General features: G+C 37.3%; 2 protein-coding genes across 6 annotated transcripts in view; one reads left to right on the forward strand and one right to left on the reverse strand.

The window, feature by feature from the left end:
• Positions 1-14,652, forward strand: part of Lamtor4 (Late endosomal/lysosomal adaptor, MAPK and MTOR activator 4) — a 160,416-nt gene that overhangs the window by 139,760 nt on the left and 6,004 nt on the right. The window lies entirely within an intron of this gene.
• L (zinc finger protein Lobe) overlaps positions 1-14,652 on the reverse strand; it is a 134,573-nt gene that overhangs the window by 116,361 nt on the left and 3,560 nt on the right. The window contains exon 1 of one of the 4 annotated variants that reach the window (XM_069128039.1): positions 2,338-2,389. The exons of the other annotated variants lie outside the window; for them this stretch is intronic. Within the exon in view, the coding sequence (XP_068984140.1) occupies positions 2,338-2,374 (37 nt within the window). The 5' untranslated portion in view covers positions 2,375-2,389. Of the gene's footprint in view, positions 1-2,337; positions 2,390-14,652 lie in introns of those variants that run through there. 4 annotated transcript variants of the gene reach the window in all.

Consider the following 14,652-nt stretch of genomic DNA (forward strand, 5'->3'; position numbering starts at 1 on the left):
GTGGCGTTGTAGGCTACGATAGCTCTCAATAATACTACAAATATCTCAAACAACAACAGTTACCTACTTAGAAATCCACTTAGACTCTCGATTAACGTGGAAACAACACGTACGCGGCAAGATTGACCAGATTAGAAATCGGAAGGAAGAATATGTATTGGCTTATCAGCGCAAACGTGGAAAATTAAGTACAGATAACCAACTTCTCGTCTACGGAACAATCGTCAAACTCATTTAGACGTACGATATCGATCTGTGGAACACGGCTGCTGAGAGCCACATCGCTAAATTAGGAGCTTTACGATCTATCATGTCCAGGACTATAGTAAATGCAAAGCGGTATGTGTGACATGACGAACCCAGTAAAGATCTGAAGATCAGTTCAATGGCTGAGGAAATTATACGCTTGTGTAGCAAATACAAAACCAGATTAGTCTATAGTATTGAATTATTTACCATCAGAAGATAATACTACATATGAAAGAGTGAACCAAAAAACTAATGGCACCCTCGGTCAATTAAGTTGCACGAAGGCCACAAACAATGTATAACCAGTTAAATGTCTCTGACGAGTATACTCGTCACGAAGAAATGGCGATATTTTTAAAATATATTTTATATTAATATCAATTAAAATATATTAAAAAAATAGAACAGTCTTTTCATTACAATTTATTTCTATATTATAACAGCCACATATACTCTGTACTTGACGAGTATACTCGTCGTCGCTTACCTTACGCGACATATTTCAGGAATACACTTTTTAGTGAGATCGCAACAGATAACTGGATAAACAAAATTGTAAATCCACTGAATGGAACTCCATATGGCAATCGAAAACCTCAAACACTCATCGTCTCGCTAAATCGTAATTCGTGTCGCTGATAGCCTCAACAGCTTATGCGATGTTAATTAATAAATAAATTTAAAAAAGGGGAAAAAGAATAGATTAGACAATGGTCGTAACAACCTAGCCGAGAAACTCTGCACAACAACCTACCTAAAAGACTGCACAGAAGGTATCCTAACGAACCACGATAATAAAACAACACTCTTGATCGCAAATCTACTACACTTAAGACTGTTATATGTACAGATGATCTGTAACGAGGAAGCACGTACGATTAATATTTACGATTAACCGCTAAATATATTTGCCGAATCTCCTAACAGGACAAATTATAAAGTTCACTGAGGTAAAAGAAAAAAAGGAAAATATTCTGCATTAAACGCGTTCAAATTCGACTTTTTTGAAAAAGAGACTTTGAACGAAAAAATTGTATCCTACGTTTTCGACTCATTCTCGCGCGTAGAATAACCTGCCGCCAACTTTCCATTCCTATTTAGTCGAGAATTAATCAAACGCGCGTATGCTTGACGAGTTACCAAATTTCTCGAACGCAAAGTCTGCAACGCGATTTCATTATTCTTGATTTTCATCTCATTTTGGGTCTCAGAGTCCCTCTGATCGTCGCTGTAACCGCGAATTTGCACCGACCGTGGCATATTCTAGCCACTATCAATCAAAACCTGGTCTCTTGAAACACAACGAAGAACAGGACCGAGGTAGGAAGAAGCTCTACCTTCTTTTTAATACGCGATAATCGCGAAACTTTGATGAAGAGAGTTCCAGCGAGAGTCTTAAGCTTTCGGCAAAGCTTGCACGTTGAGGAAAGAAAGCTTGTACGTCCATCGACTTTATTGGAAAGAGCCGCGGGAGAAGGAGAACATCTTCCTCTATGGATGGAGCATTAGCTTGGAGACGTGAAACAACGAAGAGCAGCAAGGGATGGAAGATACTAGGTCTTAAATATTCTACAAGACATCAAGCCAAGGCAGCACACTATGTCGAGCACCCTTGGATTGAACCTTTGCACCCTCCGCCCTGTCAGCTGTCAAGCTGCTTCTGTCGAGCAGCTCTCGCGTTTCATGCCACCTAGGATACCACGAGAGTTAATGCTTCATCCATCATCGAGGACTCCTACTAGCAACGACTTTTCCATCGGCTCTCTCAACCTTGTCTTCCTAATTGCTCCTACAAACTTCTACCTCTCATCCTCTGTTACTGCGCTTAGAGGCTTGCATCAGTTATTCGTAGGAATCTCACGGTTCGTTCTTCCTGCAATTGTTTAACCCCTTCGGTTGAAGAAACAGTACACAGAGCGTTCACGCTATTACTAGCGTGCGTTTTCCTCGTAAACGATAAATAATGCGAGGAAAACGCGAAAGAGGAAGAAGATGAACAGTTCGAAGTATTCGCGATAATATTTTTGCGCAAGGGCAAAAGTGCAGGTACGCTTCGCAGTTGTATTATTCTTTTAAATGGGAACTTACTTGTTTTTATCGTAAAACCCGTCGTAAAACCAGCCATTTCATACTCGGCAACCTAATAGAATCCAGAAAATTAGAAGATCAAGTAAAATACATTTCAGGTGAAAAAATTCGAAATATTCATGAAACTACCCCTTTCGTATGCAACCCGGTAGACTGCAGTCGTCGTAACTAGCTACGAAAATCAAATAAGAAAATTCTAAACCCTCGTAAAACCAGCCACTTCATACGCGTGAAGCTAACAGAATCCAAAAAATTGGAAGATCAAGTAAAATAAATTTCAGGTGAAAAAATTCGAAATATTCATGGAACTACCCCTTTCGTATGCAACCCGGTAGACTGCAATCGTCATAACTAGCTACGAAAATCAAATAAGAAAATTCGAAACGCTCGTAAAGCCACTCCTTTCATGCGCACCAACCTAATAAAACTGGAAAGATCGACGAAGCAAGTAAAATATAGCGCTGATAAACCAGTTAGCTGCAAGTTTCACGCTGACTTCGGTCACGAATGTATCCGCACATCCGCGTTATCGAAAACAGCAACGTACTCGGAGGTTAAGCCGCAATATGCAGTTACCCTCGTACGAGACATCTACGTGGGTCATAATAATACATCCGTTTAACGTTAGACAAGGCCAACAATCTCGAAGGTAAAGAGGGGTTGAGATTGCGCGAGCTGTATTTTCCAGAGCTTAGATCGGAGAACGTCTTTGTCCTCCGGAAACGGTCTGCCTCCCAAACCGGATACCGATGCTACGTGCCTTCTTACCTATCTTCTTACGTGCTCATATCCGTAACGCACACGTGGTTCAAAGCCAATCCCCTTTACCTTTACGATTATTGCCCGGACCAAGCTGTTTTACCTCGCAATTGTTTACTATATTTACGACAAATCAAATTTGAAAAGGAGATACGTATACGAGGAAGGCGAATGAACGAAACTAGATGTGTGGAAATTTAATAGTCGAAATTTTATTAGATAGAAAGCAGGAGAGCAGAGGAGTAATGAGAGTAAGGATGTTGTTGATTAAAATTCATCTTTTAGGATTATTTGTGTCATTTGTTCGCGATAAGTAACTTTATCGAAGTAATTTATGTGTTTGTTGAGAAATTGGTCGTTGCAATTATGTACTTAGATAACGAAATTGAGAAATGCGTACGAAGAATGTAAAACAAATGAGCGAAATTATGTAGAATAGTCGAGATTCTATTATTATTAAATTAAAATCAATCTATTATTATAAAAGTAGAGAAGCAATGATGTACAAATATTATTCATGAAAATTTGCTCTGAGATTTAGAATTATTTGTTAATAATTTCTTAATAATAAGTAGCCTTGTGCAAGTAATTCAGTTCTATTTATTGTGAAAGACAAACCGTTTATTAGTTATAAACGAATGAAGTTGAGAAGCGCAAAAAGTGGAGTTGATTAGTTTAGCATCTGGGATGCTCGTTCGGTTCTTTAAGATGAAGAACATGAGTGAGATAGAGAGAAAGGAAACTGATTCGTTGACAAAGGAAATTGACAACAACAGCTGCTAGTGTATTTCTAGCGTAAAATGAAATAATTATAATACGTGTAACCGTAATCTGAAGGACTCTAACAAATTACACATTATAAAACCCGTATAATACGAATGTAAATAATAGATTTACAATGAGAATACAGAGAAGATAAAAACAATGAAAAGCATCCAATTTGTACTAAATATCGTTCTAACACTTACGTCCGGCAGTGTATGTATATCTCATCAACCAATTGCCACAAATTCCCAATTACTAAACCCAAACCCACCCACGAACCCAATATCTATCCTCCGAACAGCCCAACGAATTAAGCTTGCCTAACCCAAGGCTTAACCGGAAGCTGCAATTTCCCTCTGCCTATATGGTTACCATCTTCGTCCTTGGCACACCCATGGAATATCAAAACACTTTTCTCTCCCCTTTAGTATGCATCTCTGTTACAAATTCGATTTGTCGTAAATATGGTAAACAATTGGGCTGCAAGGTAAAACAGTCGAATCATTGTTACCTGGACAATAATCGTAAAGGTAAAGGAGATTGCACTATCATCCACATGCGCATGCCGGTATGTGTGTTTCGCTTTATACATAACATAATGGGCACGTAAGAAGACACGTAAGAAGAAGAAATTACGTGCACAGCGACGCAAAGATTTATCGTGGTTGTTCTCAAAGTTTGTAGATAATATTTTGTAGATATTTTGACATACAGCGTGTGGAAAGATGTAGACGTGATATACGTAGTTATTTAGACGTGAAGATAGCGAGGAAAACTCGAGTAATTGAATTTCACAATTAACCTGTTTGAAAAGCGTATACCTAAAATGTGTCAGGAAAAAGTAAGCGATGACGAGTATGCCCGTTGTAACACAAAATATTGCCGCTTCTTCGCGACGAGTATACTCGTCAGAAACAGCTCACTGGTTAAGGGAAACACGCTAGTGCTTTTGATGAATATGCTGAAATTACGTTTTTATTTTTTCATACGATAGAGAGCTTTAATTTTATGTAAGAGAAAAAGAGATTTAAAATAGTTGTAAGGATAGCTGAACGAAATGGAAGTTCTCTCGACGTAAAAATTATAAGAAACATCTAAAAGTTGAAGGAATTTTTGTATTCGCTGAATACAGCACGATGTAGCCAGAGTATGGGAAACTGTGTTCGAGTTAATATCAAAGAAACGTATTATTATAAGCCGATCTATATGCACGAGGATGATAACTGCATATTGAGACTAAACCCTCCTGTAACAAGAATCTTGAGCAGAGATATTTTAGGACGCGATATACATGTAATATGCAAGGATGTTTCTTTCCTGTGCTTCGAATGTAAAATCTTGAGTTACGAGGATCCGGTTATTCTTAAGTTTTTCTACTTATCTTCTTCTCTATCTTTATTATTATCTACTTCACAATCTTCGTATTTTCTTCTTTTCTCTTTTCCTGCTTATATTATGCAACACAATAAGCAAACCATCCATGTCCATAGGAATTTATTTTTTTTTTAGAAACATAACTAAAGAAGCTTAACCCACATAGAAGCCCGTTTCGTCTATTAAATATTGAAACAATAACTTTACTTTCGATATTATTTTGCGTTATTTTCATATAAAATTTTATATTTTGCATAAAATACTATTTTATGGAATACATCCTTTATATTTCCATGCCTTTAAATTTCCCATAAAATGTACAGATGTATCGCAGTCTACGTATAAAATATCAATATAACGGGCAGAATTCTTTTTCCTTTTTTTATTCTTTTTTTTGCAAATTACGAAGGATTACTGCGTTACACGTTTTGGTTTCGAGCAATTAAATAACATATTCGCTATAGACAAATCCATCAACGTCCAGAGCAATTTAAACCTCCCAAAACCACTCGTTCTCCATCGATACGTTCCGACTGTAACCCTCCAAACTATACCTCACCCCTTTCGTTCCACCCTTGCTATGTTACGTATTACGATGTTATAGTATTGCCCAATGGATCGAGGTTATAAAACCAGGCAAGCGTCAAAATTTGCATGTCTCGAAACCTCTAGACGAATGAATAGACGGAAATCTGAGAAGATAACATCTGAAATTTCAGTCAGGGCCAGATGAAGTAGGAATACGTGTTTGCTATGCGTGAGTCCTTAATTTCAATTTTTTTGCGTTCGAATTTCTAATTTAAAATTCAAGTATCTAATTCGAACACTTAAATTCAAATTTGTAGTTCAAGTTTCTAATTGATAAAGAAAGAATAAATCTCTATTTATAATAAATAGTCATCGCGCTGTATTTAATTTTCCTTCTCTAGAAACTTTCGTTTCTTTATAATGTTTAAAACCTGCTCCTCGATAAGGAACCCTTCGCTAAACAAATCCTCATAACTTTTCTCTAACGTCCTCCTCTGTCTCATGCTTTCTCTATTATCTACAGTGTGAGAATAAAAATCCACAACAAGGGAAACTATCAAATATTCGAGATTTATAATACAAAATATTGAAATACGTAGCAAGCATAGTCCAAAGAACTAGATCGCCTTACGCAACTATCCTCTAACGATCTCTTCTTTTAACATTCTCAACTTTCTCCCCTTTTCTTTACTGATAATAAAAAGAAATCCAAGCGTACTATAGCATAATACAGCAAAAATAGCGCAGCATAAAATTACCAAAAAATGTGAAAATCCCGGATGATATTACACGACTGTCTCTAACATCTTCCTGCTTCATCTTCTCCTCATCGAAATCCAACTTAAGTAGCGCAGTGTACAGATTAATTCAAACATAAGGGTCATAATGAAAATCCGGGGAACCCTAACCGCCATTCCCCTTCCAACCCATCTTCCTCCTTTTCCTATCGATCAAAATAGCAAATAAAATCCAAGAGAAAGGCCGAATGCACAGCACAACCCAAAACGTATTATAAAATACATCTTGTAGAGTAAAGTTTGGATGAAGAACAGCAAGGAAAAAGATGTAAGGTCTGACGATTACCCTCTGCTGGTTACGATAATCTGGCTAACGATATCTCGTGGGGATCACGGGGTCGCGTCGAGACGTCGGTCCCGGTGGCTGCAGGCGGGGACGGTTACGAAGCCAGCAGGGTTTCCCAGTCATTAATCGATATGCCGTGAATAAAGGAGAGACCGTCCTGCGGGTTATCCGGAGCGACTGCTATCTCTGCTCCCCGGTTGCAGCCAGCCGTACGTCTTGGACTCGTGACAGGCAGTCAGACAGCCGAGAGAGCAGCCATTGGGAAAGGCTCTGCTCTGCTCTGCTCTGCTCTGCTCTGCTCTGCTCTGCTCTGCTCTGCTCTGCTCTGCTCTGGTCTGCTCTGCTCTGCTCTGCTCTGCTCTGGTCTGCTCTGCTCTGCTCTGCTCTGCTCTGGTCTGCTCTGGTCTGCTTTGCTCTGCTCTTACTCTGGCGTGGTGTGCCGTAGATGGCTGACTGGGTGGCTGGTACAAGGGAAGTCGAGCTAATTCCCGAGGGAACCTAACCCCGGCCAGCTCTGACGCGGGCTCAGACTCCCTCGAGAGCAGCGCATCCACCGACGAACACCCTCTGGCTCCGACACGCTACCTGGAGCAGCCGGGATATTGCGGGATAACTTTGGCCCCACCGTTGCCTACAGTCAGCCATGCTAAAACACTTATCCTTCTTGTCGTTCTTCCTCTTCGCCTGCTTTGTTTTGTCTTTGTCCTTGTGGCGGACAGCCTTTCCGATTATTGATCGACTCGGAATAATTATAATTATAATTGGTTTGGTAAGTTAGATGGAACAGGCAAGGTACCGTAGAATAATCGCACACGCGTAACACACGATATGCTAAAGCATATAGAACTGATCGATTTAGAATTATAACTATAATTAGTTTGGGAAGTTATATAGAGTAATCGTGGCTACTGTGGTCTTGGTATTAAGTGTTCTTGTTATTGCAGGTTGTTACGGTGTTTCTTCTGTTTTTCTTCTAGATTAAAAAGCGCACTTTTTGCGCTTTTTGTGCGATTCCGTTAAAGACACAAAGAATGCACACGATACGCAGAAACATAGGAAATTGATCGGCATGAAATTATAATTGCTATGAGCAACGATGTAGGACACTTGAGATATTCTGGAATAACATTAACGTCGAGGTTTCCTGTTATGGGGAAATTAAGTTGTATACATTTCCCCTCTTCTTCTTCATCTGATCGTAGATTAAGAATCATTGATCGACTGGGAATTGTAATTGTTCTGGAAAGTTATACGGGATACGACTCGAGATATTGCACAATGATTTTAACGTTAAGGTTCCTCGTCGCTAAACCTGTGTCGTGAAATTCTTCCGAGAGGAATCACTTCGGATGACTAATGAACTATTATTACAATTATTCCAATAAACCGTCCGAAGCGCTTGAAGTATTACAAGACCAACGTTGATCTACGAGTATATTCTATTTAACTATAAAACTCAGCCTTTTATTTAAAAACAAAAACTTCTGTCAGATCGTGGAACAATTTCCTCCTTACTAATTACAATATCAATAATAAAAACAACTGTGATATTTTTGTAAAGAAGGCACGATGTACTAAAATTCGGAGCAGTTTAAATCGAAACAAATACATCTACCGTTTAATTGAACGCCAACTTATCAAAGCATACGTAAAACAGTTAATCAGCGTCCAACTAAAACCAGTACTCGTCGAATAGCATTTTCCAAAACTGCACGATGATCATGATCCTCTTGAAATGTATAGAACGCAAGAGAAAATATTGCGACAGTTCGCAAACTAGCAACAACTTGTTTGCAACAAACCCGGCGCACCTTTCTCCACCCGTGCACGCAATTGCAGCTAGCGCAAAGAAGATATAAAAGTATCAGAAGGAAGAAGAGTATAAAGTGGGCGGGCGTTTGAGAGACGAGGCAAAGAGTGTTATAAAAGCGGCGACCGGCATGCGGAAGCATCGGTCGGCAGAAGGAGAAGTGACATCGTGGAAGACATGCCCGGGACACGCGGTATTCCTTTGAGGCAAGGCCACGCAAGGCGTTCACGTCCGACGACTGACTTGTGGCCCTCCCTTTTGCGGCGAATTGTGCGTCGCGTGCTCGAGGAATTACACACGCGGCATATACACGCGGTCTAAGCTCGTTTCTGCACACGTTCCGTGCACAAGTTGCGTTCCTCCTTTAACTTTGCCGCTGATTTCGTCCTCGCGATGGAAAGGTCACCCGCATCGGCCGTGCGATCATTCGATCGCCTCGTCTAACAACGTATGTACACTCGCGTTCAGGAATATTGGCACAGCGAAATCTAATTAACATAGAAGGATCTACCTTATGCGAACATTGTCATCGGTTTTCTTCTCCTACGACACATTTCTGTTTTTATTCATTCAGCTTCCAGTTCGTCGAGAATTTTCCTTTTAAAGTTAAAGCTTCTGATCTGTGGTCTCAGAGTTTCGTTGCTTCAATGATATTTGGAAAAAGACGCGCGAATAATCGAACATATTAAACTAGGGATAGTTTGTGCTACCAATTTCTTGTGTATATCTAAATGTAGAAGAAAGAAAATATGGAATAACACTTGTTCATTTAAAGCTCCGTTTCCGAAAAACTAAATTTGAAAGTTTATCGTGCGCGTGTAACGAAGAAGTAAAAGTCGCGATACTCGATTTTCTTGTGCCCTGCAAGATAGAGTAACTGCCCTCGTTTAATAGAAAATTGCATAGAAAAATCTTGACAGATATATCCATTTAATAATCTCTCTTTATTTCATTTTAATTAATTAATTAAATAATTAATCTAGTGATCGTACAGAGTGGAATATATTGCTAATCTTAAAAGATATTTAATAGGAAATTCCAAATACAGATTCTGGCAGCCCGCAATCTATCGTCCTACAGAATAAGATGAGCTGCCTGAAGGGACACGTCGTGGAAAATTCTGTTTTACGTAATGAAAAATTCCAAATAAAAACTCTGACAGTAGAGTTTCCTTTTTTCTCTTTCTTCTTTTTTTTTTTTTTTTTTTTTTGACACCACGGAATAGAATAACTACCCTTAAGAGATATTTAATGGAATAGAGAGGCTGGACGCAATGGTAGAATGTAAATTTCCAGCTTACCCTTTTAATCCCTTTAATCGTGGCTGGTCTAAAACTTAATCCGCTATTAGTTTTTGCAGTGACAGCCCTAATTCCGGCCCCGTGGTTATAGTGATTATAATGCAACTTCTAAATAGGATTAAGTTATCGGCTTTTCGGTGAATTATTGTATATAAAGTATACGTTTCCGTGACATGGTAAACGTAACCACTATTCTGCACGATGGATATGGTAATTAAATGACTATCTATGTGATGATTATAATGCTATTTAATTATCCATCGATAGTGGACTCGAGTGTGCAACATACGCTTGGTCTCTCAGACCTTTAGTATGAGAGATGTTTAATTAAGAGATTAATCTTGCTAAGTTCTTTGAATCATTTTCCACAGAATCGTACTTTTCTCTCTCGACAAGGAATACCGCAACAATGGCAGAGATAAGGAGAAATTTATTCACTTATTTATTCATTTATTTACTTATTCCTTCGTTTATTTATTCATTTAGATTAACGACTAGAAACTCATAGAAAAAAATGCTAAATAATACTAATACAGTACAAATACAGTAAATACATTCGGCCTAAAATTAACGTTTGAACAAAAAAAGTTAAAAAATCTGCAGAAATCACTGACATTAATAAATATACGATTAAAGCAGTTAAACTGGCCATAAAGAGTACCGTTTTTCACGTAGTAGATAGACGTGTCTTTTAAAACTGGTCAAGACGTGATTAAAGATTGTTATTGATATGCACGTACATGCTGCATTCCAATTTTATGCGAAAGATTCTTTTAGTATCTAAAGACATTTTTTTTTTTTTTTTTAGTTGAAACGACATTGAGATGGAGATAGAAAAATTTCGGGAATCGCGAAAGGTTTAAACTAGGAAATTAATTAAAATTAATGCCGATCTTCAATTTTCAAAGACCGGTTTATTCCTTTAGATTTATTTGAATTATTACATTAATGAGAATCAATACTCTTCGAGGGTGGAACGGCAATTTTTATTTCGATGGCTCGATACATGCCAAGATAATTTAGTTCGTCTACATCCAAAATCGTCATTTAAAGTGAAAACTTAACCATTAGAACTTTTATTCGAATTTTCCTATTAAATGTTTGTTAAACAGGATTATTTACTCTTTGTGTGGAAAGATAGAAAAAGTTTGTTTATCAGAATTTTTATTTGAAATTTTCTATTAAATATGCCTTAAGAAGAGAACGAAATCATCGAAATTATCGAGATATCTTAAATCTTGTTTATGAGATTACGTTCTTATTCGATGACTGGAAAGTTTAAAAGATACGTTTTCGAGTATGTTTCATCAAAATTCGAAAGATTGACGAAACCAAAGTGAAACGCGTTAATAATTGTAATATCGCGTGCGTTAATTAAGAGATTATTATTACGCATTTAGACGCGAGACGCAAATTACAATCACGACCCTGAAGCATAATGCGCTGTGATTCGGGTCGTTGCGTTCTGATTCCCGATCATAATGTTTACGATTATACGATCACAGGCTCGCGAATATTCCTATGTAATGGCGAATATTAATGGAGAATCGTGATTGTAAATTTCACGATGGTTGCATCGTGAAGAATTTCTACTCAACGTTAATACGCGCGATAATCAATTGCGGGCATTCGATGTATCAAATTACATGAAATTCGTATTAAATATTTCTTTCGATGCTTGTCATTTAACGAAGTTAAATTAACAATTCCCTTTGCTCCGGCTGAAAAACTGTAATTAAAAAATTTAATTATACTCGATAAATCTCATATTTCTTATCCTTTTTCTGCATCAACAAATTTTCTCGGATAACTTTTATTCCAAAGACTTTTAATTATATTGTTTGAATTATATTTCTCGCAGCTCAAATTTTCGCAAAATTCCCAGAACAAAAATAATATCGCAACAACTAACCCAGTCGTAGAATGTTTCTTGAATTGTATAACAGAAATTTTTTCGTAAATTATTAAAATACATCGTTTCTTACATTTTTATAAGCGACGATATAATTTACTACGATAAGGAGCAGTTTGACTGAAAATAAATAAACAATACAGATGATAACAATAAATTAATGAATAAAATTTTGAAGCACAGTTGAGAAACGGTTAGAATATTTTCTCATGGTAGTTCGAGTTTTCTAAATCGTAATACTTTATCGTAATGACGGCTCGATTTCTTCGCATTTCACGAACTTATAGAATTTACATAGAGAAGAAGAATAGTAACGAAAAAAAATATTGAGCAAATTGCTAAGCTACGTTTTCGTAATCTCAATGGTGAATTCAATAGAATTTGATGATCTAGATCGATCAATAAGAAATTACAAATGAATTAGACTTCAGTTAACTATGATCCTCGATGACTTTAACATCAAGATAATCGACGATGCAAGGATCGTCGACAACTCAGTTACAGCCAAGATACGATTGAAAACTTTCACGAAACAGTTGATAAAATCAACTGTTGATTAAATCGTACGAAATTTCGTGAATTTCGAAGGGACGACAAGCACAGATGGGTCAACTATTCGTCGTTAGATGATTATTTGCTGGACAAGTGACGAGCATAAGTAGCCCAAAAGCCGACAGCGTAAACAGATGGGCCTCCATTAACGCAATTACGTATGGTTCCAATGCACCTACGGATCGTCCATGTTATGATGGGCATTGGAATCCATTAATACAGCTTCGGTTGCGCCCAGGTTCATTATCGTGCATTAATTAGCAACACCCTATATCACCGATGCTCGCAATGCTATCGGCCAGGCTTGCTATTTCGTGGCTAACCGCGTGTTCGTAATGTTCCACCACGATCGCAGTGGTGGTGGTACCCCTGGCTAATCCGATAGGACGACATCGAATTGCTTTTGCCAGAAACCGGCGATTTCTATCCGCCCCCCCCTCCCTTCCCCTCCCTTCCCTCCCATACTCTCAGCTCTTCTCGATATTACTTAATCAAAAATTTCAATTTTTTACCATTTTTAGGAATATAGATTAAGATATGTATATATAGCTAGATTAAATAGAGACTTCTTACATAGAGACTTCTTTTGTATGGGGATTTTTATATAGATCTTATTCGATAAGGAAATTTTTATCTTCGATATATTTTTTGAGACTGAGATGGTCGGGATGAGTGTTACATTGCATAGGGAAATTTTTATTGTCTGTGTATTTGAAATTGAGGTTTTTGAAATAGAGCTTTCATTCGATAAGGAAATTTTTGTATTTGATATATTTTTGGGATTGAGATTTTTGAAATAGATATTTCTGAGATTCAGATTTTTTGGACAGGTTTTATGTTCGATAGGGAAATTTTTGTATCTGACATATTTTTGAGATTGAGATTTTTCGGCTAGGTTTCATGTTCAGGGGAAAATTTTTATTTTCAGTATATTTGAGATAGGGATTTCTGCAACAGAGGTTTTATTCGATAGGGAAATTTTTTTCGATATCTTGTTAGTATAGAGATTTGAGAATAAATTTCGCGCCATCGAAAATTTTCATTTCTCGTATATTTGAGATAGAGATATGTGGAATACATTTCAAACCTATCGTCGACATTCCTGCTATATATTGCCAGTTAATTTTAAGGGTAATGACTCTTGATAATTTCGCCGTATCACTGATGCTGAACAAAGTTTCACGAGAGTGTTTCGCGTGGAAAGTTGAACAAGTTGGAAAAGTAGTTGAGGGAATACGAGACGCGTATAATACAAGAATACTTGAAAGAAAAACGATGGTAATGCGTGTGTTTGTACGCCAGAGATACGGTGTAAGAAAGTGTAAAAGAGTGTAGAAAATTCGACTAGTATGATTATAAAGAAATTATAAGTACCACGAGACTATACCGTTGGCTTGCACTACTTATTTCAGCTGTACCTTGACCTATACTACTGAATGGTATTTTTACTCCGAATCGATGTTTCAGTTTATCTAAAATTCATCTAAAATTTATACAATACACTCGTATTATTCTAAAGCCTTCTCCTTATTCCTTTACTTCCTCGCATTTATTCAAAAAACTATCGTTAAACAAAATAATCGAACAAATTATGAAATTTGTGAAATTTGTAAAATTTACTCGTAAAGATGCATCTGTGCGAGATCTGTGTGCATTTGTTAGAAAATTGACAACTTGTAACTTGCAAACTTTAGTTAATGATATTTAAATGTACAAGACAACTTTGAATAGCGGTACTGTTCTCCAAGTGGCTGTCTCGGTCCGCCTGTTTCTACTTACCAGCACGAGAAAGTGAAAACAGGCTACGATAAACTACTTTGCCTGCGATCATGGCTTAATTAATTATCATAAGCTGCACCAAACACAATCGTTTCAGAATTTTCAACTACATATATTCACGATATATTCCAAAATACTATTCCAGACAAATAACATCGAAAAATATACTTTTGGAAAATAATTGTTTAACATTCGTGCTTGAATTACAAAGAACCGAATATAACAATATTTCACAAAAGAACAAATGTTATAGTATTAAGGCAAAATTATACTATTTGCGATCCTTTCGATTACATTATAGCACACAAAGAAAGATTTCAATCGTTCCGCTAACTGAAGAACAATCTACATCGAATTCATTACATATTCCACTTTTTCACGAATCTAGAAAACAAACCTAAATCCACTGAATACGGAACCTTCGCATGGAAATGAACTGCATCTCCAAAATCC

The sequence above is a fragment of the Bombus flavifrons genome, chromosome 14, assembly GCF_040668555.2.
Source record: "Bombus flavifrons isolate JBK064 chromosome 14, iyBomFlav1_principal, whole genome shotgun sequence".
In the NCBI taxonomy this organism is placed as follows: domain Eukaryota; kingdom Metazoa; phylum Arthropoda; class Insecta; order Hymenoptera; family Apidae; genus Bombus; species Bombus flavifrons.